The 27010-nt window shown below is 39.0% G+C and overlaps 1 protein-coding gene across 1 annotated transcript in view; it reads left to right on the forward strand.

The window, feature by feature from the left end:
• Nucleotides 1–27010, forward strand: part of DGKB (diacylglycerol kinase beta) — a 633251-nt gene that overhangs the window by 133842 nt on the left and 472399 nt on the right. The window contains exon 3 of the mRNA XM_036493711.2: nucleotides 14341–14417. Within this exon, the coding sequence (XP_036349604.2) occupies nucleotides 14341–14417 (77 nt within the window). The remainder of the gene's footprint in view (nucleotides 1–14340; nucleotides 14418–27010) is intronic.

The following is a 27010-nucleotide window of genomic DNA, read 5'->3' on the forward strand; positions in this document are numbered from 1 at the left end:
CTGGAAGGAGAAAGTGCTGATCCATGTGATAAGAAATGCTCTCTAATCATCTGAATGAAATCTTCCAACTGCTGCCACTTAGGAGCACAGCTGATGGTTTTCTCATCAGGGAACCGTCACAAGCTCCTCAGACATGGTAGAGGTGGATGGGTGCTCAAAGCTACAAGATAAAGTTTGGCTCATTCCCATTGCTTCCAGTCGGCATTGAAGTTTGGAGGATATTATTTTGGGTTTTTATGTGCTTTCAGTAAGGTTGATGAGCAAGTGACATACTTTAAATTGTGCTTGCTTACAAAATTAAGTAAGAGTTCATCTTTCCACTTTGCCTAATTCTTTATTTTTGGCTAATGTAGAGAATTGGAAATTCTTTTGTTCAGAAATTAATTGGAAAACTTGGTAATTTTGTATTGTGTTTAAACAGGATGTTATTCGCATTGTGAATAGAGAATTCAGCATTGTTACCAGAATGTCTGGTTTCTCAGTTAGTGTTTTACCACCCACGTAAAAACTTTAGAAAAACTAGTGCTGTCATCTTCTGAACTAGTGTGGGCTTCGCGTTTTTTGTAACGCACAGATTTAAATTGTAACTCATAATTGCCTTTCACTAAATGTTTTGATTGAAACACTTGTAATGACTGCATTCAACTCTATTGCCCACAAAAGTGAATTAACCATAACATATATTTTCAAATTGCTACTTTAAATAAAATGGTAAAGTATTTAACATGATATTCTCATTATGGATTTGAAATAAGACATTTAAAGCTTCTCATGGAATTGTTAAGGAAAATGAAGAGAGTTGAAAATAATCTGAAATGAAGGTATGCCTCTCCACTCAACAATTATAGAGTTCAGTGTAAGCCTGGTAGCATACAGGGTGATAACGACTTACAGTTTTTGGAGATTTGTCATGTACCATGTGTCAGTCCCACCAAATCACAAAGTAAATTACTTAATCATTATTATCATATGCCAAAACAACGATTTGTGAAGCAGCTCTCCTCTTCCTGCCTCTGCCTAAGGTGAACTGTCCATAGTAAAGCTTTGAACCCTGAACTTCTGCTATGAAGGAGACTGCATGATTTGTCAGAACAGCAACATTCTACTGGTCGTTGGTCCATCTGCCTTCACTTTTAATTTTTCCCTCTCCACTGGATCAATTCTGTTCTCTCCAAAAAATTGACTCCACTCCTTTAGCTAAAGGCCAATTGAGTCCCAAGTTAATTGATTCTATGCCACAAATCCCTTTGAATGAGTTCCCCACACTTGCTGCCTCTCTTTTCTTTTATCCTATTTTCTCTTCAACTCACTCCTTGAAGTTAGGCCCAAGTATTGAACTGAAACAGCTCTGGTCAGGGATGTGAAGGGCCTGTTTATATTAAACCCATTCGTGTATTTGTTTCCTCACTCCTTTTCACACTGTAGATTCCTTGTCTGTTTTGTCTTATTTAACAATATACTGGACTCTGGCTTCTTGGTCAAGGTAAGAGGTTTGTGTGGCTCATGGTTTGGAGGTTGAAATACACAATCTTGTTGGAAAAGATCACATCATATCACGGCAAATGATGTCACATGGCAGGAACGCGTGCAAGAAAGTTCTCAGAGCAAAGGAGGAAGCAAGAGAACAGGAGAAGCCAACCTTGCTGTCTTGTAAGAACCTATTCGTGTGGGACTAAGCCAAAACTGCCAGAGCACCACTCGCCTCTGTAGGAGGGTGTCCATGACCCAGTCACTTCCCACTGGGATCCAGCACCTTTCAGATCCCTGACCTTGGACTTGAGTTTTGACAAGGGCAGACTACAACAAAAGCATAGCAACGTAACGCTGTGTATTGATGGTGCATGTTTCTACTGACTTGCTGGCTATTTCCCTCTCCTGTCACGTTTAGCATCCTGACAAACTCTTTCTCTTTCACTGACATGTTGATAATGTTCCATCCATATTTTTTACTTACAGTTGTAGTCCACGAGGTACCATCTAATCTCATGACCAGTTATTATGGTTAAGTATATAATTGATGAGACACAAAATTTATGACAGCGCTCAGATTTAGTTCTGTAGTCCAGATCTTTCTCCTGGATTCCACATCCTTGCATAATTTGCTTTCCTATTAGACCTGCTTGACTGTCTGTTAGATTTCTCAAACATAAAATACAAACAGAACATTTAATAATGCTGGTGCATCTGCTGTGTCGCTCCTTTTATGTTGTGGTGACGAAACTTTGTAATCTCAAAATCCCTTATTTTACAACTCACATCCAATGCATCAGGAAGCTGTGTAATTGCTACTTCCAATTTTATCTCTTTCCTGACCTACCACTAACATTTTTATGCAAGTTATTGTGTTTCTACACACCACTAGTGGAATAATATCATGATTATTTATTTACTTCTATTCTTGTATTTTACTGTCTATTTTACACAGCTCCTTTAACAACTTTTTTAAAAAATAATAGATTTATAGGAAATTTTAAAAATATATGTACAAGTAGGCTGTTTGTACTAATTTTCTTTAAAGTTAGCTGGTTACAAAATTATACTCAAGCAAAAACAGTAGATGTTGTCACAATCACAAAACTTATTCAGTTTTTATCAGTTTCACATACATGAGATTCAAATTTTTACCCAGAGGACAAGCCCCCACCACCCGAACAATACATACACACACATATAGAGATCTGCATAATCATGCTGTTTATAATGGAAGTCCATTGCCCTTCCCACAACCTGTAAACTTAAATTGCACTTACCTTACATGTGTACCCTACATTATTATTTTTTTCTGTTAAGGTTTCCATCTCATAAAATCCTTTATTTATGTAGTTAATACATCAGTGTATTCTTGCACTTGAATAAAAAGCAGTGTGAGCAGAAATACATTCTGTTTTGCCCAATGAAATCTTTTAAATAGAATAGTATTAGTTTCAAATGTAGTGGAAGTCTTGGGGATGGTTGAATGAATGATTGAGCATGACAACTAGAAACTTCTGTTCTGCTTTTAATTATGAAAGATGGATTTATTCTGAAAGATGGATTCATTCTCTCTAAAATATATAAAGCCCCATTTAGATAGGTTCATTACAATTGCTCAGTGTCACCAAATATTGACACCTCTTTCCGCATCCACATTCATGAAGTCGGCTTGAGGACCTATAGCAGCTACAGGGGGCTGTCTGTAACACAGAAATGGACAAGTGTTCCATGGTCTGCTCCATCAGCAGCTGTCAACACACAGTGAGTCTAAACCCACTGACTCTGTTGCTATTATCATTGTTAATCAAATATTGTGTTTTCTTTTTTCAACTTATGTTCTCAGTGTGAATGCCTAGGTGTAGCAGAGATGAGTTGCTCAAAAGCAAGTGTTTTTGTATTTTCAACTCAATGAACTCTGCATTCCAAGTCAAGGACTGTTTCATGGATCCCTAGTGTTTAGATGAGTTTGCTGACTAAATTGGTCGATATTAGATAAATCCAAATGATCACTCTTACCAGTATTTTTGTTCCAGAAATGCACAAGGATTTTATATTAAAAAGATAACTATGCATAGATGCAGAAAGCAATAAAATGGAAAAAAATTTTAAAAAGCGTTCTAAGAATCAGATGGGTAAGTATATTAGAACTGAAGAATAAGTATAAGGAGGGGAGAATGTCACAGTCTCAAAGGAGTCACTGTTTTGGAATTACAGTTTTCTTTCCAGATACTTTAAATAGAGTTAATTCTGTGTGTATAATATTTCATCCCCCCTCCCAAATGGCTGCAAGGACTGTCACATTGATTTCTGGGCCTCACCTGTTTCTACAAGGCTGATTCTGCCATTGTAACTCACTGTAACATGAGCTGAAGGGTAAATCCATCTTCATATATAATGCTCTATAAAACTTTTCGCAAGAGAAGCTTCCTGAGCAGCGACCTAAGTATCTGTTCATCTTTAGGAAAAAGTTGGTTAGTCGACCCTCATTTTCTTTGAGCGTCCTTTTAAGGAGCAGGACCATGGCCAACTAAGCCATTGCCACAGAATATCATCAAGCACTTTCAGAAACTTCTACGCCTTGGCTCAGTCAGATCATTTAAATCAGGCTGTATCACCAGGCTTCAAGCTCAAGCATCAGTAGACTGGGAGATGCTCTAAATGAAGCTCAGAGAAACACTCAGACATCACTAATGCTCTTTGTGCCAAGTGGAAAACCAGTGTGGTTTGCCCTTATACTGGAGGGCAGCAAGGACTTTGTCCTGGCCTCATTTCATATTTCCAAACTTCCCCTGGCAGTCCCTGTCCCTTGGTAAGAGCTGCCATGTTTCCCTGGGAAGCCAGCGTTTCCTTAAAGCAGGAGAGGACACTGGTCTTCCTTGGTAAACAAAGTCCTGATTGACGGACCTTCTGTTGAGGCTTCAGAAGTTATCACTGGTGAAAATGACAAGCATCCTTTGTATGTAGGGTCTCCTTAGTGCTGGCAGGGAAAGACCCTAAAATGCCTGCATTGCAGCTACAACAACTACATAGCTGACAAACTCCCAGCTTATGTGATAAAATACATTTATTTTGAACAAATGAAAGAGTTGTTTTCTCATCTGGTGTACTAGGAGTGTGTTCCTTGCAGAAATCCCTTTATTTCTGTTCGATGACCCTCTGTCTTCTCAAAGCTGTTCTACCTTGTAATGTGGAATAACCAATTTTGAGTGTGTTTTTGAAGTGCATATCATGCAAAGCTTGCATCTAGTTTGTAGTTTCAAAAATAATAGCAAATGTATTCTGACCCTCATACAGAAATGTAGCAAAAGTAAAATACAAAAAATGCATTAATTTGAAAAACCTCTATTTAATGGTTGATTTGTTATATTTCTAGTATCCATAAGATACATTGTTTATACAAGTTGATAAAAGGAAGTCATATGTACTAGAACATAAGTAGTGAGATTCACTTATTTATTTAGAATCAAGAAATCCCACCTAGATTCCACATATGAATTGGAAGTTTTTTAGGTGATTTTTCCAAAGTAAGGAGAATAAATTTAACTCACATGCAATAGTTCACTCATGACTCATTTCTTTCAGTGTGTGGCTCTGTGGGCCAGGGTTTCTTTGCTTTTGTTTCTTCTGTATTAAGTGGGGGAGTTGTTCACCAAAAGTGCAATGATTTGTAAACATGTTCTTAGGTTCTTAAGCAGTATTGTACATGCAACTTACAGTAGTGCTCAAGGCATAAAATTCAAATATTTTTTCTTTGTTTTGCTTTGTTTAAGGTTTTCTATGTATTTTTTATTAGAAAGGCAGATATACAGAGAGGAGGAGAGACAAAGATTTTCCATCCACTGATTCACTCCCCAAGTAGTTGCAACAGCCAGAGCTGAACCGATCCAAAGCCAAGAGCCAGGAGCTTCTTCCAGGTCTCCCATGTGGGTGCAAGGTCCCAAAGCCTTGAGATGTCCTCAACTGCTTTGCCAGGCCTCAAACAGGGAGCCAGATGGGAAGCAGGGCTGCCAGGATATGAACTGGCACCAAAATGGGATCCTGGCACAGGCAAGACAAGAACTTCAGGCACCAGGCTACGATGCCAGGTGCAAAACTTGGATATTGTAAGAGTGCTGATGAGAGCTTGAAAAGAGACAACCTACTGTAGCTGAAGAAAGGCCTGGGAGGTTTGGCCTTCTTTTTGATGGATGATGAAATGTGGCCAACACTATATTTAAATTTCACGCAGGGCACATAAACCTTTTCACCAGGCACCATTTGGGTATTTATCATATCATGCAGGGACAGGACAAAATTGTCAACCAAAGGGGAAAAAGAAAGAGCCTGCTATAGTTTTATATAGCTTTATTGAGCTTGTAGTCATCAAGTGCTGCCTGTGGTTGCCTAAGCAGGGACAGAGCCAATGATTTCAAGGCCCAATATGGCCTGCAGGCCAGACCCTCTCCACTCCTGCAAGGAATCCTGAACAAAAATGTCATCCTGGTCAAAGAACTCCAAGATCATGAACTGTCTTAGGAAACACATGATTGGATGAGCTGAAATATAGAAGCATGCAAAATTGTTGCAAGTAGATCTACTTGAGTCATATTGGGACCCAGATAAGTACCAGAAGAGAAATGAACTGTATTTCAATCTCCAGGTATTGGTAGATATTTGGCGTCATATGTGGACACATCTGTGGTGCCAAGGAGAGGACTTATTGTATTTCAGTCTGAAGGCAGTCAGAACCTGCTGATGTACCTCAAGTCAGGATTAGAATGACACAAAATAAAGGGGAATTTATTTGGCCTCAGACGATTTACTGATGGAGTGCTGCAGGTCCGCAGGATTGTTCTAATATTAAGAATCAGAAAATTGCTCTATGCAGTATAAAGATCAGCCAAGAATTTGGGGCAAAAATTTGAGCCCAAATCTATTTTTTTTACTCCATGTAGCCCTCGATATCAATCTGAGAAGTCCTTGTTGAGTTCGGGGGAAGAAAATAGCAAGGAGGCAGCAGAAACACAAAGGACACACACCAGGGATGTGGAGGAGTGCTCCAGGGATGTGTGAGAGACACAACAGGTGTTTAATTTTCAGGCCGCTCTTCTCAGGACTGACCTGTTACCCACGGTCTAAACACTGCCAAATGCAAAGTGTGCTTTGCTTGTTTGTTTCTACTTTAGAAAAAAGTAAAGGGAATTTAATTTTCCTTGAAAATAATTTCAAATCCAGGCCATTTTAAAAGTAAATTATAATTGAGTGTTTATCTCCCTAGGCATTTCTAAGTGCATGGCTGAGTGGTACAGTGAGGAGAGGCTGGGGGATGAGCCACAAGAGCAAATCCCTGGCAGCTTTCACATCCCCTTCCCTGAATGCTGCCAGTGTTTGCTGATAAGACATTTCCTACTTTAAGACTCAATGTCATGCCAGAATTATTTCTTTTTAATTCCAAAATGACCATTTCAGCAGACACTGAAACTAGCATATATTAATGGGATGTCATATGATTTTTCTCTGTATGTATAAACATTGTGCAATGTCCACAAATGTGAAAACATCCAAATTCTACTTTCTAGCTGGTTTGCTTGCTTGTTGTTTTAAAATAACCATGATAATCACTCCCATCTGAAGTAGAACCCCAGAGCTGCTTACATCTACCTGTAACTTGACTTTCATTTGTCAGTTGCTTCCAGTTTTTCTGTCCCCTGCCACCACATGATGCTTTTCTTTTATACTCCACATACATTGGGCACCAGGTGATGCGTCTCTCTATTCTTGCTTGGTTTCACTGAATATATTGGCCCCTCGTTTTTGCATTGTGTGTATGCACCACTCTCTACTTATCCGGTCGTCAGCAACTCGATACTTGCTTGTTTTTCTTTTTGAGCTATTGTGCATGGTACTGCAATGAACACAAAAGTGCAGCTGTCTCTTTGACAGACCGGTTTTATTTCCTTTTGGGTGTATATTCAAGAGTGGGATTTCTGAATCATATGAGAGTTCTAATTTTTGAGGAAAACACATCTGATATTCAAAATGCCTGTACTAATTTACTTTCCCATCAACACTGTGCAATGTTTCCCTTTCTGATAGTGATGGACAAGAAAGCCCAAAAGATCTCATTCTTTCTATTATGTTTATTAACATTAAATTACTCCCTGGGAAGAGAATTGTGCTACCCAAGGAAAGTGGTATGTGCCGCTTTTCAGTAACTCCCCGTGCGTACATCCAAGCATAGATATTTCCAGAATTAGCCCTGTTGCAGAATTGCACCCAAATTGTGGCCATTTGCCTTCCTAAGACATCCAGTATTTGCCACTGAACATCTGTACCACCCCCGAGCCAAGATTCAGCCAGCTATCTGAACCTGATTACCTAGTCCCCGAATGCCTTGTGTGTCACTTGCCAAACTGCCTGGCCACTGGAGCTCCATCCCATGACACAGACATGTTAACTAAACCAATCTCCCAGCTCCCAGCTGCCTGCTGCTTTGGCTGGCAGCCTGAATTTGTCAGCAGCCCAGATTCTGTCACCGTGATTTCATACATGAAGGTCTGCTATTATCTGAGATATGGCTGAGGCCATGTCTTCTCTGCAGTCTGTTTATCCAGATTTGACTTCCTTGGTGTCCTTCCACAAGGGGCAGACTTAGGCCTCAGTCCTTACTCTCCAAGAGTCCAGTGTTGTTTGTACAGAACATGATACAGTGCTGGTGTGACCAAAGGGACTAGGATTCTTACCGTATCAGGTTATAGGATGAAACTCAGAAAGCAGCTGAATTACATACAATATATGGCAAACGTGTTCTCCTATGAAAGTATATAGAGCACGGTGGTGGAAACATCTCATGACCAGGGTAGGTACTCAGCGTAGTAGTCAACATGCCAACTGGGGTGCCCACACTCCTCGTCAGAATAACATGCTACCTGGGTCTCAGCCCCAGGCACAGTCTCAACTGGATATCCCTGCTCATGGTTACTCTTGGGAAGCAGCAATGAAGGTTTCAGTACCTGGGGGAACACAGACCTAGTTCCCAGTTTTCTAAATTTAGCTTTTGCCCAACTCAACAGTTGCAAGTATTTGGGAAGTGAATCAACAGATGGAAGATGTGTGTTTGTGTGTGTGTGTGTGTGTGTGTGTGTGTGTGTGTGGTGTGTGTGTGCGCTTCCCTCTCTCATAACTCCCTTTCAAATACATAAAATTTAAAAAGGCAAAAAAGAAATTTTGCAACTTCATGCAACTTGGGAGCCCAAGAAGCTGTCTTGCAGCTCACATAAGGGCTTTCTGTTGGAAAGCTGTGGTTACCTGGAGCCCTCTATATTCCAACACAAAATCCCCATTCCTGCTTGAGAAAGATTTCGCAAATGTCAGCATTGTGGTGCAGTTTGTTAAGCTGCAGCTTGCATCTCAGGGTTTCATATCACAATGCTGGTTTGACTCCTGGTTGTTCTAAGCTTAAGACGTTCCAATTTTTACCCAACTTCCTACTTATGTGCCTAGCAACATGACAGGTGAGTGATGGTACAAGGGCTTGGGCTGCTGCCGCTCATGTGGGAAACCCCGATGGAATTACTGACTCTTAGTTGTGGACTCTTAGTCTTGCTGACCGTGAGTATTTGGAAGAACAAACCAGCCTGGAAAAGATCTCTGGCTCTTCCTCTCTCTGTCACTCTGTCATTCAGTGAAGTAAACAGATAGATTTCACTAAGAAGGAAAGGTCATTGAGACAAAGAAGAGCAACATGATATTCCAGTGTCCAATCTAAACAGAAGGAAGGAGTGGCTCATACATCCAAATTACCAGAATTTTAAAATTGGAAACTAAGAACTTGAAAGGGAAGAAGTGAAACTTGTGATGAGTTATTTGATTGTGAATTAATTCTTCTTAAAATGTCCCAGATCAAGAGCAATGGAAAACAGGAATCTCATCTTGAGATTTGTGGCTCTTAATTTAGCTCATAATCTCCCTTCTAGCTGTGCTCCAATATTAAACTGTGACCAGTAAAACAGCAAAGTAGCACATAAATATTCTTAAGAGCTTTTATCTTCCCTGAGGCCTTTTCTTAAGATTGCTGAATGTATTTCACTTTTATGAAAACTTGAAATAAAAAGGCCCTCTTCAGACTTGGTCATTGAAGTTCTACGGGAAAGTTATGAAGAATAAATTATTTTACGAGGTTTTCCATCTAGGAGTTAAAGAGTTTTCTGTTCTCCATCAGAGAAAGCAGGGTGGATTTGGCATCCAGTTCACCTCCAACTTCCTCCTGAGGTAGGCCATGGGCTGTAGAAACTGAAACTCAAGTAATTGAGTTGCTACCAGCCATCCAGGAGAAAAAGACTGAGTTGTCGATTCTGACCTGGCCCTGGGGTCTCTCTCACATGCTGTTTCCTCCTGTCTCTCTTCCGTTTAAGTTAAAAAGTAGGAAACCAATTATTCCCTGCTTTTCTTGTTTCCGTAAGACTGCTTATGGCTAAAGGAAACATAGAGGTGATATTCAGGAATCTATGCATGTGCTTCTATGTGCATACAATGATCTGCTTTTAAATTCATAAACAAAAAGAAGTGAAGAGTTTCTTACAGCCTAGAATAGTGGCCCAACATCCACAAAGAAGTATTTGGCAATACGAGATCGGCTTCAGGTTCTCTCTGTAATTTGCAATCCGGTCTCCCGCAGCAGTGTAAGTTCTGACAAGGTCCATGTTGAACCAATTACTGTAATTGCCTGTAATTCAGCAGACGATCCTATCAGTTTAATCCCAATATTTATTGCAATTCTATTTTTCAACTTTAAAGTGAAGTTAAATGGTGTGCAAAAATGGAATTATATCTTGTCCGCCCTAGGGCATGCTACAGCCTAGTAAGGCTTACAACGTAACAAATTAACTTTGATCGCGGATGGAAAGTGTGCCAGCAACGTGTAAACTAGACAAGAACTATATAGCAAGCTGTACAGACCTCAAGGTAGCATGCACACACGCAGACTAAAGCAATTCAACAACTACAAGACACTGAAATGATCAAAGGATTTAGATTGTCATGTGTAAAAATCTGTCGCAAGTGCACACATCCACTAGGATGGCTGCAGAAAAAGCCTTAGAAAACACATGCTGACAAAGCTCATGAGAAATTGGACCCTTACACACTGCAATCGGTACAGTGTCTGTGAAAATCCATTTGGCACTTCTTCAAAATGTTAAGTACACCAATACCATAGGACCAAGCAATTCTACACTTAGACATACATTCAGGAATATTGGAATATATGTTTATGCAAACATGTGTACACTTGGATGCTCACAGTAACATTCTTCTTAAAATGTTTGTTTATTTGCTGGGATCTGTAGGGTGACTGAACAAGCCAATTCTCCTCCTGTCAGGGCCAGCATCCCTGTGGGTGCTGTGTCTAGTCTTGGTTGCTTCACTTCCCATCCAGCTCCCTGTCTATGGCCTGGGAAAACATAAAAGGCATGGCCCAAAGGCATGGACAGCCCAGAAGAAGCTCCTGACTCCTGGTTTCAGATCTGATCAGCTGCAGCCACTGTGGCCATTTGGGGAATAAATCAAAAGACGAAAGATCTCAGTCTCTCTCTCTGTCTCTCTTTCTCTCTTTAAATTTACCTTTCAAATAAGATTTTTTTATTTGAAAAAGTTACAGAGGGAAAGAGAGAGAGAGAGAAAGAGAGAGAGAGAGGAGGGGGTTGGGAGAGAGATCTTCCCTGCTTCACAGAAGCTGGGATTGCACCAGATCAAAGCCAGGCTCCAGGAGCCCCATTGTGGGCTCTCATGTGAGTGGGTGCCAGGCAGCTGGGCAAGCCTCTGATGCTTTATCAGGCATAGCAGCAGGGAGCTGGAAGGGAAACAAAGCAGCCATTTCTAAGCAGAACCTATGTGGGATGCTGGCATTGCATTCCAGTGTATCACAGTGCTAGTTCTTTAGAGCAACAATGACAATTAACATCTGAAAACGACACACATACATATATATATGTATATATATGTATATGTGTATATATGTATATATAGGGGGGTTAATAAAAGAAATAGTTAATTCTACAGTGGAACACAATGCTGCTAAGAAAAGTAAGAGGTACTGGTCCGTGCACAATGTGGAGGTGGCCCAAGCACTATGTGGAATGCCCTTGAAAGCTGTGTATGAATGCAAAGAAGCCAGTCATAACGGCAACATCCTATGACTGGATTTACATGAATTGCTTAGGACTGACAAACTGTAGACCCAGCAAACTGATCAGTGCGTGCCAGGCCTTCAGGGGAAGTGAAAGGAGAGTGGGGTTCCTTTTCCAGTTGGTGAGAAAGATCCCCAGCAGGACCGTCAGTGGCTACCCGTTACAAATACACTGCAAACACGGACTTACATAGTTAAGAGGAGTGAATTTTATTAACTGAATTTTCTCTCACAATTAATTTTATGTAAAAAATACAATCCCAGCACAAATACACACATGTATCAATGCACAGATTTTATAACTTAAAGTAAGGCAAAATTCCATCTGAGAGAGTTCAGGACACAAAATACAGGCATGGCGCCCTCAATATGTATATATATATATATATATATATATTCTTTTTAAAATATTTATTCATTTTTATTGGAAAGGCAGATATACAGAGAGGAGGAGAGACAGAGAGGAAGATATTCCGTCCGATGGGCTCACTCCCCAAGTGGTCAAAATGGCTGGAGCTGAGCCAATCTGAAACCAGGAGCCAGAAGCTTCTTGTGGGTTTTCCATGCAGGTGTAGGGTCCCAAAGCTTTGGGCCATCCTCAACTTTCCCAGGCCAAAGTCAGGGAGCTGGATGGGAAGTGGGGCCACTGGGATAAGAACCAGCACCCATATGGGATCCTGGCGCGTTCAAGGCTAGAACTTTAACTGCTATGCTATCGCCCCTGGCCCAATGCATATATATTTTTAAAGATTTATTTTATGTTTATTGGATATACAGAGAAGAGGAGAGACATAAAGATCTTTCATCTGATGATTCAGCCCCCAAGTGGACACAATGGCCAGACCTGCACTGATGTGAAGCCAGGAGCTCTTCAGGGTCTCCCACTTGGATGCAGGGTCCCAAGGCTTTGGCCGTCATTGACTGCTTTCCCAGGCCACAAGCAGGGAGCTGGATGGGAAGGGGGCAGCCGGAAATAGGACAGGCATCCATATGGGATCCCAGTGCAAGCAAGGCAAGGACTTCAGCTGCTAGGCTACCACACCGGGCCATCAATGGCTATTTAAGAGTTAACTTTTTGGGCAGGGCACAGTAGCATAGTGGCTAGAGTCCTCATTTTGCATGCACCAGGATCCCATATGGACGCCAGCTCATACTCCAGCTGCTTCCCTTTCTTTCCATCTCCCTGCTTGTGACTTGGAAAGCAGCAAAGGATGACCCTAATCTTTGAGATTCTGCACTCACATGGAAAACCCAGAAGAAACTCCTGGCTCCTGGCTTCAGATCAGCTCAGCTCCAGCTGTTGCAGCCACTTGGGGAGTGAACCAGCAGATGAATGATCTTACTCTGAAAGTTCTTCCTCCCTGTCTCTCCTCCTGGCTGTAAATCTGACTGTCTAACAAAAATACAGAAATCTTTAAAAGAGAAAAGCTAATTTTTCAACAGAATGTTACAAAAGTCAACGTTACAATTAGATGTTAGAACTTGTATTTCTATTCCGATAGTATAGATGGCACAGATATCGGTAGTTCAATAGTTTTGGGCATTTGGCTCAGTGTCCACCCACTTGACTGAATATTTAGGCGATTCATCTGTGTTTGATGGCTCTTGTTGTCATCTAATTCAAACATCTTGCTCTTTTGAGGTTGTTTAACAAAAATGCATGTCATATATTGTAAAATTTTAATTCTCGAAATATTTATTGTTATATTTCATTTCACAGATTTTCATGTCGCCAGATAATCTGATGAGACCTAAAATTAGAGTGCTTTTGAAAAAAAGTATTTTACAGAACTGGAAGCATTCAAGACTTCGTTTCTTACTTGAAGTAGTGTTTAGTGTTGAGTTACATACAGCGGGCCTGTTCTTTCAGAAATAACTCCAAGATTTTGTAATCTATAGTTCATCCCTAAATGAGTTTGCCATTGATGCTTGGTTACATAATTTTTCTAAGTTATGTGTTGGTATAATTAATAGTCCATGAATTTTTTGTGCAAAATGCATTGCATATTGTAAAGTCCAGCAAAGAATGCCTATGTTCTGTTTTTGTTAACTGAACTTGTTGATTTAACTCATTTAGATGTTTTATGCAAATAATAGAGGAAAACATAAAAAGCTATTTATTTGCTTATTAATTCATAGCCTAAGTAAAGGCCCATTTTGCAAAATACACTTGGGAAAATACATCTTTTTTTCTATTCCTTTCATTTCTTTGTGATTTTTTAGATTAAATTGCCTTTCATAAACAAGAAAAGACATTTCTTTTTTTAAAGATTTATTTATTTTCATTTGAATAGCAGATTTTTGTTTTTTTTAGCAGAGAGAGGAGAGAGATCTTCCAATCAGTGGTTCATTTCCCAAATGGCTACAACAGCCAGTGCTAAAGTTGTGGGCCCGGAACTTCTTCCTGGTATCCCACAGAGGTGCAACCCTCTACTGCTTTCTCAGATCATGAGCAGAGAGCTCCATTGGAAGCAGAGCAGCTGGGACATGAATTGGCATCCATGCGTGATGTTGGTGCTTGCAGGCAGAGAATTAGCATGAATGCCATCATGCTGGCCCCAACAAAAGGAATCTTATATGATTTTAAAATTTAGTTTCCATCGGTAATTATGTACATTTTAGGAGGCATTTGTCTCTGGACTGGGCTATACTAGCATACTAGGCATACGTAAAACAGTTGTATGTTTTTCTGTTTCTTACAGATTCTACAAAGAAATTAAAAGATGTTCTTGAAGAATTCCACGGTAATGGTGTGCTTGCAAAGTATAATCCTGAAGGGGTAAAAATTCTTATTTCTTTATATCAGTTTTGTTCATGTGTTTGGTGGAGGTGTCTTTTAGTGGGGAGGTTGGAAATATGTATATATATGCCTATACATATTTATATATGTATGCAGATGTTTCTACATGCAAGTTGCATATACATATATATATTCCATTTGTTTCATATCAAGAAACACTAATAATGAAATGCAATTCGCACTACTTTTCATTCAGATCATATTACTAATGAAAATAACACTTCCTTAGTATGTGCTCGAAAGAGTACAGATCATTTAAATATAGTGCAAGATGCTGTTCCCAGAAATTAGGAGGCAGGATTGGATGGAGAGGAGATGGCAAATGACATGCTCCTACTCTGTGACTTAAACATTTCAATCTGAAGCAGGCTTTGGTTCGGGGCAATGGGGTTAGTCACTCCATTCAAAGTACTTTTCGCTAGATCATTGAAAGCCATTGTGAAGGATGTCCAGATTGTCATCTTAAGGGCCCATCATGGATGAAAAGTGGCATTTTTTTCTCTTCTCTATGCTCAGCCAATTACCTGCAGATGTGCTGAACCCAAAAATTCTGTGCATGCTCTGTCAATTACTTTTGTACGCCGTGCTTGGAAGAATGGCATTCCCTTTCTAATCGCTCACACTACCCTCTGTCCGATACCAGCTGAGAGATGCTGCTTTTTGAAGTTTGCCCTTCATTACTATTAGTTCATTTGAAGCTTCTGTGAGTGACACTTGGCTGCACTGGAGCAAAAACAGATCTTCTCTGGTTGAATCCTCTACACAGATCTGTTTGTTGAGTAAATGTGTCATTGTTATCATTGTCATTTTGTCTTTGCATGTTTACATGGGAACAGTTCTTGATTACCTATGAATATTTTATTTTCTGGAATGTATAGAACTTCACTTTAGTTGTCACAAATCAATCTCTAAATTTCAATCTCAATGCAAGCATATAGTTTGTGATATCCAGTCAATAATTAACATTGTTAACTATCTTTCATATCACATCTTTTATTCTTTCTACATTATAAAACATACTCCCTAGAAATTTTGAACCTATGACTTTTTTCAAAAATGATATATAGTGCCTAGAAATCATTTACGTAAATATGTATGTTTGCACATATACATATCAAACATGTCTAGCCATCTCTTGTTTGATTTTCCTGTATGTTGCAAAGTGAAAAAAAAATACACTGGCAGAAAAACATGCAAAACTGAACACTTCAAGGTGAAAAAGCAGAATGGAAAAAATAAAGATGACAATTGCACGGAGATGCAAGAAGAACAAATAGAGAATTCATATTTGCCTTCCCAATAGTGTTTGAACACACATATTGTCTAATTTACACAAAGATTAACCAAATTTTTTTTCCCTAAAGGTAGCTGCTGGCTGAACATTCAGTTGAACTGTGGCTGTATTTACAAAGCAGCCTTTTTCTTCAATAATTTCTAAAAATACCCTCAGATGTAGTTTGGCAAATATCATCTATGTCATGAAGATTACCAAATTAAATGGTGGATTGATTGAGATAACTGCTAGAGATTTACAATGATAGCTAGTAGATCCATGGGTCCATGGATCTAGGCATTTCAGTAATGTCATCCTCACAAATGTAAAGTTTTACTGACAAGATGCATTATTAAAGTGATGGAAAGTTGAATAACACATAATCCCATGATTACAAAAGCGCAATTTGAAACTAGCAAACTCTCTGAGTTTAGTATTGATGTTTTCCTTCAAAAGAAAAATGTGAAGTTGCTAGCACTCTTTTTAAACATTTAGTATGTACTTTTGAAAGCCAACAATGAGTAACTAGACATCCAAAGTGGAGAATGAAAGATTTAATCATTGGAGGTTGTTTTCAATATGTCACCCCATCTAATTTCTCAAAAACAAAACAAAAAAAATACCCAAGACTGGAAGATTCCTACCGTCAATTTGCAAATGAAAATATTAGTCTCTACCAACCAGTCAAGTTGAAGTGAGAGGCTGCCAATAGATGTTCAATTGCACAACAGAAGTTGGAAGTTAGGATTCCTTTGTTTTTAAAGTGAACATAACAAGTATCATCCTATGAAATACATTTTTGAAAACAGAATAAACTACCTTTCACCTGCTTCGATTTTCTTCTACAGAATGAAGCTGCCTTAATGGTATATATAATTTTGCTTCAGATGCTCTAGAATTGCTGAATTTAAAATTTTCATATAAAATAAAAGAAGATATAGCCCAAATTTATTATGATAAAATGTAAAATGTGTAGCAATCATTCATTTTTAAATTTCTATCTTTGAAAGACCATGTGGTGACTGTTCCTAGATTTGAAGAATAATCTTAAGAATAGCCTTTAAGATTCTATGTAACAAAGAGAAAGTCTTCAGGTTACAAAGATTTTGAATAATGAAACTTGTTTTAAGAAAATTAAAAAGAATTTTCAAAGATTGCCCAGCTAATCTTATGATACCAACCACACTGAACTCTCTTTCCTCATAACCTTAGTCAGAAGATGCAAACCTTTGCTCTTGATGTCAATTGTCCAAGCTCTAGTTCAAAAACGAAGCCCCAGCAGATAGAACTATAAAGGCGGAAGTAGAAGCTATGGCATGTCCTTGCTGAAGTACCAGGTGTGGATATCTCACTACACAGAATTACAACCAGCCTCTGCCAAGAACAGTAAAGGACTCCTATCAGTTCGTAGCCAATCTCATGTGAGTAATAGAATGTTAGGAGTATGATCACAATTCTTCTGTGGCAGAGATTTAATTTTTCTGAGAGATTTGCGGTGAAAGAATATAGTCTTACTTTTATGTAAGTAGTGGAAATTGATGTATGAGAAAAAAACATTGCATGCAGCTTGAGGAAAGAAGGGTCTTAGATTTCAAACTCCATTCCAAATTGTTTCTCTGACATCTGGAAAAAAAAATGGAAGAAAGTCACAGATTTAGGAATAGGAATACAGATTTAGCTAATGTTAAAAATATGAGGGGAGGTCGAAAGTGTTATAAAGAAACGTTAAGATTGAGGAGTAAGTATTCATACTCTCATAGCTTATGCACAGTATATCTTCATTAATCATTGTTGAAGAATTTTAATCATACTGTATATCATATCCATTGAATTTTTCTCATATCAGCCAGACCGATTTCATGATTATGCACCAATATTGATCTAGTTATTGGATCACCAGCTTTAGCATAAATGAGGTCCACCTGGGGTTGCGATGCGCTGTGCTGCCTGCCTTTCCGCCAACTCCGATTTCTAATTCAGTGACCCTGGGAGGGGGCTCAATGACTTTCATTTCTCTCAATTTACCAATTTGTACTGCTGCTGCTGTTTTTGGACCTACTTGTGAGGCCCATGGATCAAGGGTATGTTTTAAAATCAATCTGTAAACTTCTAGTTAAATTATCAGAGCTATGAGCTAATAGGTATACGTTATCTTACATTAACACATGTATTCTTTCTTTCCTTGCATGCACAGAAACAAGACATTCTTAACCAAGTAAGACATTTTCTTTTCTATTACAATCTGTCTTTTCTCTCTCTTTTCTGATATGAGCTATAAATTTCTCCTCCATATCACTGCGCTATGTGCCATTGTACCAGTAAGATTCCTATATGCAAGCTTCTCTCTCTTACTTGTAAGGTTAAAGTTGAAGTCAAATACGACAAAATTTTAATCAAGTCAGTGTGACAGTCCATGAAGTAGCTGGAGTTATGTTAAATCAAACAGGATTCACACTGCAGCTTTTCATTCTGTTGAACCTGTGACCTAATTTTGTAATTTCACCTGGCTGTACTAACAAAATTGAAGCAAAGTCTTAATTTATTAATCTTAATGGGTTATTGAAAGTCGCATTTAAGATGCAAGAAGGCATGTCTGCTTTGTTTATTTGTGTGTGTATATAGTCCTATGTCAGAATCTTTGACAGAAACCTAACGGAAAATTTACTGATTTTTGCCTTCCTGCCAATAAAGAATAATGCATCCTGGCTTAGCACATGCCATTCTGTAAGCCATATTTCAGATCTATAGTTCAGGTGAATATATATTATCGCAGCTTATTTTGGGTATTCTAAATGGATATATCGTTTTAGCAGTTACATTAATTGTCTTAATTTCTTATCAAATATGTAAAAGTTACCTAAATCCATAAAACTCTTTCATTGTGAAAATTGTTAGGTCACCATATATATCGACTGCACGTGTTTTAGGATACATGAGTAAACGATTGCTTCTGTGAACACGGGTTTCCAGGCATTCGTTACGAAACAGCAATTTTGGAGCACCCTCACTGAGCAAATGCACCTTTTGGTACAACCTCCACCTGCATGTCTGACAACACTGGTAACAGCATCTAGATGTTCTTCAAACAGCAGATTAGCACTTGTTTTCATCCCCTTGCACAGGTTATGTGCCATGTGCACGTTTCCCAGTGACAAGCTATCACCACAGAATGAAAGACCGAGCCAAGCTGAGGACAGACAAAGCGGGCTCTAAGATCACACAGGTGCTCCTGCTACATCTGCCTTCTCTAGGAGTGTTTTCCAAGGATTGTCCACGTACATGTTTCCTATCAGTAGATGACCACGGGGCTAAGGTTGTGTTCCACCTTCAAAGCTCTCTGAGCATCACTTTTCTTTGTACTTGTTCTTTGCAGAGTTGTCTTATATCCTTTATATGAATACAAATGGATTCATTTCACTCCTTACTAAGGCATGTAGGTCAGACTAGGTTTTGCAGTGCTTCTGTTTAATGCCATATTTTAAAGACTTTTCACGAGGATATTGACATGCATGATCACTAATAATGATAAAATCCCCATGTAGTATAAGTGATAATTATCATTAGGAATCAGATTCAACCTTTCCCATTCAATATATCAAATGGGAAGTATAACAAAAAAATGTGGTCTTAGGCTCTGAGTGAACCGAATCTTCTCTGGTTATGAAATAATTAGCTGTGCTCCTGGCACATCATAGACATTGCAGTAATGGTTAGAGATAGTGATTGTGGTAATATTCCAAGCAGCGAATGTTGCTTCATTCACATGGAAGTTTTGCAGCAGGTAACACCGGTGAATGTGGAAAGCCAGAGAGGCAGCCTCGGTCTTTCTGTAGGCTTCATTTTCTTTCTGCTGTGTGGCAGGAGCAGGGACATGAGAAGACTTGCTTCCCCTGCACTCCCATGTACAGTCTGGTGGGGGGCGAGGAGGGGCAAAGCTGTTGTCTGTTGTAGTTGCTCCAGCTCCTCCAACTGCACAGTGCTGGAACAGCTGGGTGACAAGAAGCAGAAGGACCAGGCGAAGCTAAGCAGCCATTCTCCTTCTCTTTCCCACTACCACCAAAAATGTTCTACACTTTTCCTTTCTTTCAAACCTACAGCCAGAAGTTTTGAAAGTGCATCGCCAGACTGCAGTGAACACATGGCTATCCAACTGGCATGCTATCAATTTGCTATGGACAGTCTGCTGCCTTGTCTTGGAATGTACAATGCTTTTCCTTTCAATATCTTCTCTCAGTGTTTGTGATCTAGCGTAAAATTGCTCTAACGTGGAAAGGAATCATGTCCAACAAATTGAGAAGACGAATTTTCATAGGTCATTGTTAGATTCGTTATAATTAAACCAATTAAATGTAGCTAATTTCAGAATTCGCATGCCTCAATAAGAACAAAAAGCATTGTATTTGTTAAAATTTTTCACAGTTTGAGAGTGAACACCTGCCACATCTTCTTCTACCTTCAGAACTACATTGATTGTTTTGGGTCTGTAGGTGGTACCTTTCAGAATAGATAGGTCAACGTTCTCTATTTCTCCTCATGTCTAGTATAATAATCGTGCAGAAATAAAAAAGCAGGCAAATATTTGGGACATAAAAATACAGTTTTACCTTGACGTTTATTTTCTTGACTTAAAATGAGATTATGTAACAAAGAATATAAGTGCAATAGGAAAATAAGTTAGTAATATTTTATATACCTTGTTTGTCCTTTCATTTTTTGTGGAATTTATTAAATAATCTATACAGAAGTTGAAAAGACATTACAGAAAAAACAAGATGTTGGGCTCCTCAGGTTGCAAACTACTCTACCAACGCCCAATACAATTTAAAATAAATTTTCATATTAGGAACATAAAATAAAATCCATACTTCCGCTTTTTGAGTAGACAACAGCTGAAAGATACTAGCAGGAAATCCATCTGGGTGTTTTAGCAGAGACGTGCTTAGCATATTGAAAAATGCTCAGTTATTTTGCGATAAAAAGAGATCACAATATTTTAAGGTAAACTGAAGTAAGCTAACAATAGGTTTGAATAGAAGACTGGGTCTGATTAGTGCAGCACTGTAAGCAAGAAAAGAAAGCTGGATGATACTATGGGTCATGATGGAGACTGAGCACAAACATTCAGCAGGCTGCAGATGTACAGGTCAAAGTACGATTGCCTTAGGATGTTACAATAATTGAAACAAGGTCCAGAAGTTTTCAAACCTGGGACCTGGACAGTGCTACTAATACTACGTATTTTTGTATTTCATTTGGTCTATATAATTTTTCTCAACAGTCAGACTTATTAACACATTGTTTTTATACACTGAATACCCAGGAAATAGTGACAAATTAACTGACACTGTCTGTGAATGCTGGGGAATCTGTGTGTTAAATTGTGCTTTGATTAACTATAGCATAATATACAATAAAGCTAGAAATTATTTAGGTCCCTTGGGCGATCAGGAGCGTTTGATGCAGGATAATTCAATCTGTTCTTTTTTCTGAGCATCGGCTTCTTTGTTTATAAATAGAAGCAATATTAGCATCTAATTAGTGGGTTATTTGAGGCTTAAACAAGCAATGACAAATATTTAAAATCCATACTTCAGGTTCCAAAATACAACAATGTCTATACAGTGACTCTGTTATATGCAGCTCATATTTTAATAAAATCTGTAGCATCTTGTTTCCATTTAGGTATAATAATGTGATTTCTTAACTTTAAATGTTATAGAAAAGAGTAAAGGCTTTCTGAAGGAAGATGGAATAAAAATACCTCCATAGACCATAAAGATACAGAAACAGAAATACATTCACTATGGGGATAAGTTACTGATTTAAATATGTTGTTGCGTTGTATTATGCTGGGTTTTTTTCTGGTTTTGTGAGGGAACAGAGGTAGGCTATATGACCTCTGATATCACGAGATATCAAACTTGTAAATCTAGTTTGTAAATGGCCAAGAAAATGTGTCAATTCTCGGATTTCTTTATTTTTTATGCATTGTTGGGGTATTTTTAAAACATTTTTTTAACATGATGTGATACCTGCACAATTTCTGGGATAGAATATAGTATTTCTACGTATGTATAGCATCAAATTATCAAATCAAGAGAGTAGTGTTTCCATTTTCTTCTTTTTTTTTTTTTATGTCAATTCAGGATATTCTTTCTGTGATTTGAAAGACAGAAAGAGACAAAGGTACATACAATCAAAGAGAACTCCCTTATGTTAGGGCACTTCCCAACTGTCCACAGTGGCTCTGCCTAGAACAGGGCCATGTTGGAGTTAGGACTCGATCCAGTTCTCCCAAATGAGTTGCAAGTTCCCAGGGTCTGTGTTGTATAGAAGCTGGAAGCACGAGACAGAGTTGATATTAAACTAATATCCTAAAAGGTGATGCAAGAATCTTAGCTGTCAGGCAAAATGTCCTCCCCGCTCAGGGAATCCATCAATCCTAGAATTGATGAGTCAGCGATGTGGCCCGGTTGTAAAATCTGCTATATGTTAGCTGTTTCATTCCTCCCCATGCTTATGTTTCTTTCAATACCAACCTGCCTGATCTAGGCATTGATCACTTCAGAAGGACAGAACTTACAGGGTAGGAAATATCTGAAACTTTTGCTTGACCAAAAACAATGCTCATATTTAAATATGTCAATTTAGCCTTGTTTGCTCTACTAAAATATTAAATATGTAAACATAATTAGCATATATTGAAACAATCATAATTCAGTTTTATTTAGTGAAGGACTATGTTCCTGCTGAGAAGCTTTTGTAATTCATCTATTTAAATATAACCCTACTTATCATTTCCCTGAACCAAATTTCTCTCCTGCAAGAGAGAGTAGGAAATCGCTCTTACCGCACATACATGATGAAGGCTTACACATAAAGAAATGGCATTAACCTTTGGTGGTGAAATGTCATGTTGGCTCTTACAGTCTAAGAGGGAAGAAAAAGTCCTCCTGTGCGTCTGTCCACACACATCTGCATTCAAAGTATCTCCTCTGGAAACTTTCTTTACAAGTGAATATGCAAATGAAGAATGGTTTGAAACAGATAACCATTAAAATTACATGTGAAACTATGTATATGTGTGTAAGTATAGTTGTGTGCGTAAGTTCACATGTATATAATACATATGCACGTATATGCCTAAGCATATATGTGTATCCATATACATACTGAATATACAAGGATTTTTTAAATTCCATGAAAATACATTCTATGTATTAACTGACCATGGATTTCAATGTTTCCTTGCACCGAAATAAAATCTTTTCATTTCATTTCCACAACCTTTCTGAAGTACACTTGTCACAATGACATTCATATTAATTTCCAACCAGCATAAGTAACTGATTCTATGCTTTCGAAGGAAATGTCGCAACAGAAATAGGGAAAGCGCACTGGAAACTAGTTTATAAGATAGCTAACCGAGCTCATTTCATTCAGTTCTTAGGCTTATTAGTTAACACAGTACTTCACAGATACAGGCACCTGATCAGCACTTTTTGCGAACTACCTTTGGTCTGATATAAAGGAACGTTGTTTTGATCACATGATTCCGTTAAGATGTGAAAAAAGATCATGTGGGATTCTGCCAAAAACCCTCTAATGACATTTCTAATGACTCCACCACTCCGAGGCCGGCTTTGTCCCGGACTGGTTGAAGCTGTGGCTTTGGAAGATGGCAGCAGATACCGGGTTGTGGTTCCAGTCCCACAGCTGCTCTGTCCTGATGCAGCTTCTTGCTCAGGCAGCAGGGAAGGCAAGGAGATGATGGTTCAAAGTCAGGCCCTGCCACCCTTGGGGGAGACCAGACAGCATTCGCGGCTCCTAACTTCAGCTCATGATCGTTGCAGCTATGTGGGGAGGGAAGCAGCAGATAGATAATCTCTTACTGTGTCCTTCCATGAATTTTTGATGCTCTATCTTTCAGGTGAATAAATAATTCTTTAAAGAGGAAGCTCTGAGTCTCACTAACCTAGTATCCTACCTGGTGCTCGTCATCCTCTGAACTTGTGTCATCCTGTATGTCTGCTCCCAGAGGAAATCCTCTACACCTGGAGCAACTGGTACACTTCTAGCTGTCTGCACTTGCTGCCTTCTTTCTGGAATGGTCTTTCTCGAAACAGGTGTAGAACTTCCTCGCTTATCACCTTGAGCGCTTTCCTGATTTCATGATTACCTGGTTGAACATGGCAAAGCACATGACGCTCAAATGCATCCCTACATCCTTGTAAAATGGCTCTGTGCATTTAAATGTCATGAGGCACTCCATGAGCAGCACCTTTGTGGTGTAGCTTTGTGCCTCCTTGGGACACCAAGCTCCCTGATAGCAGGATCCATGCATTCCTGGGATGTCTTGACACCGACCTCCTGAGCAGAGCTGGGCACACAGTGGGTGCTCACCAAACACTCTCAATGCGGGAAATTCCCAAAACAACGCTGCCTGAGGAAATGAAATAGAATGGAGACAATTGCTTTCATTCAGTTTGCATCCCCAGAGATGAATAATTTGTGTTATTTCTTTAGTTGAAGGGGATTGGAAAACAAAGGGCCCAGATGGTCAGATAAAATCATGAAAGGCGTAGAAATGCGGTTTGGATGTCTGCCAACCTGGCAGCCACATCAGAGCAACTCCCGCAGTCTGCACTCTTTCCAGATCCTGTTATTTCCCTAAATAGGCAGTGGATGCTTCTTAAGCAAAAAAAAAAAAAAAAAAAAAAAAGGAAAAGCACTTCTGAAAATTTTCAACATTTGTGTGTGTGTGTGAAACTTCCCCGCAATTCGATCCTTGAACACTCATTCAGCTGGGTCTGACCCAGGCTCCGTCACTATTTCCACTGAGGTGCATACGAATGATGTCATTCTATTTAAAATCGCAATAGTCAAAACACAATTCTAATGACAGCAAGAAAAGCTGATACCAAATGTAGGAAATGGATGTTATGTCAGAAGATAAGGAGAATGTGTAGATTGAGAACGGTCATTTTCCCAAAATGTCTATTAATTTGGAAAACATAGAAATCAGGGAAATAGAAAATGCTTTACCAACGAAAAGAAGCAGGGTGCGCTGGGAAAGGCATCAGAGAACAGCTCCTCTGTGAATTAGAAACACTGAGACAGCATGTTTTTGGCTAGAAAGGCTGCTGGGTTTTGTCACATGGTAAGCTCTGTGTAATGACAGAAAATGGAAGAAAAGGGGGGGGGGGATTTGTGCTTCCAAACAGGGAGACAGAAATTTGCCTTGTCAGTAGAATTCCAACGATGAATAATCTGACACCATTTGTAGGAAGCATTTAACTGAAGAAAACTTTATTACACTTTTAAAACTCTCATAGGTTTTTATTTTTTTGAAGTAAGATGTTTGTTTCTACATTCTTGCTTTCTGAAAGCCATAATTTTCGGGGTTTCCTGATACAGTATGAATATAGCCAGGTAGTTGAGACACATAGAATCTGAAGTTTTCCTTTGGAAAATGTAGCCAATTCTACAGTTTTCTAGACCAAAAAAAAAAAAAAAAGGCAAAGAAAGGTGATAAAGCACTCATTTAATCTGGATCAAAGCTTCCTTTCAGTTACTCTTTCTGTTCAGCTCATTCATTTTATGTGCAATGTGTGTGATAGCAAGGCTATATCTTTATTATTATTACTTTTGGACAATCTCACGCATCACTTTATATGGAAGAAATTAAAGCTTGGAGCTGTCAGCAAGTGAGATTCTCATACTTGCTGAACAAGACTGAGCAAGGACACTTGTGAATGTTCAGAAATTCTTCCTGGAGTGAGAGGAAGGTCAAGGGGGACTTACTGCTTCATGGGGGGATTTAAAACATCCAGCTTCATCTATTCAGGGCTGGCTGGTTTCCATCATTATACCATGGACATCAATATCTAGGGCCTTCTAGATGACTTAAACAGTGCACTGTGAAGTGGACACACTTGCAGGTTGGCAGTTCAAACAGCTGATAAATGGCTTTTTCTATCAGGTGACACATGAAGGTGTTGGAATTGAAAGCAAACGTATTTTCTTGTGAGTCCTTGCTTTTGTTTCTGTTCATTGATGCTTCTTGTATTTCTAGGTATCAATTATCCCCAAAGGAAGTCCATGTGAAAAAAAAAAAAACAGCCTTCGGTAGTTTTTACCACTTTCTGCTTCTAGAATAGCAATGACAATGAACCAAACAATGACCTATTAAAGGCATGTGAATAGCTACAACTTAAGGGAGCCTTCAGATTTACTCTTCAAATGTTGTTTGGCATTCTGAACAGCCATAGTGTTTATTTGAACATACATACTGTTTCTTTGGGGTTGAGCATTTGGCTCAGTGATTGAGGCACTACCGAAGGAGGTCTGCATCCTGTATCTGATGCCCGGGTTCCAGCTTTGGCTCTGCTTCTGATTCTAGGCTCCCTGTCAATGCACATCTTGGAAGCCAGCAGATAGCGACTCAAGTAGTCCAGTCCCTCCACATGCGTGATTTAGATAGATATCTTGACTTTTGCCTTCTCCAGGTGGGACAGCCACCACTACTGGTGGCATTTAGGGGAGAACCGACAATGAGATCTCTAGCTCACACACTTTCAAAAAAGTAGCTTAAAACATACTAGTGAGTTAACCACTTAAAGAACTTACTATGAGTGGAATGATATCATGGTGCTTTGAAAACAGCGGAAAATCAAATCCTTCTGATAAAACCAGAGGCAGATACAGATGAAAAAAATTTGTGGCACATAAACATAACTGAAATGCCATAGTTAAGTAGTTTTAGAACCTAATTTTCCCAAGTCATCTGCCTCCCAAGAGGAAATTCCAAAGACAGTCATAGGAGGCAGCACTGGCATAGCTAGTGTGACATCCAACTGAATGCCTATGAACACTTTGATCCCATGAGCTTCCTTGACAGGAAGTCTACCGCAGCATCAGCTTGTTGCAGTGAGCTTAGTGCATTTGGAAAGCTCCTGTTGGTGCTTTACCTCACTGAGTGTGAGTAACTCCTCCTTAGTGAGCCCTCTCTAAGAAGCCCCTCCATTGCTACAGATTTCCCTTCTAAGCAAAACTTTGAGTACGTTGAGCTGTCTTTGGCATCTTCATATTTTGTAATATTAGATGCCATTGTGAAGGCTTGTTGCTTTTTGGAAGTTCTTTTCCTGTCCAAAGCTATCCTCTATATTTTTATCTTCATCATAGATTTCACCATATATTTACTAGTAGATTTTTTCTGCATTTTGTGATGGTGATAATTAACTCAATGTGGCAGAAAACAGCCTCTTGACAGTCACCAGTGTGAAAGTCTGCAGTCTCT

The sequence above is a fragment of the Ochotona princeps genome, chromosome 20, assembly GCF_030435755.1.
Source record: "Ochotona princeps isolate mOchPri1 chromosome 20, mOchPri1.hap1, whole genome shotgun sequence".
NCBI classification, from domain to species: Eukaryota; Metazoa; Chordata; class Mammalia; order Lagomorpha; family Ochotonidae; genus Ochotona; species Ochotona princeps.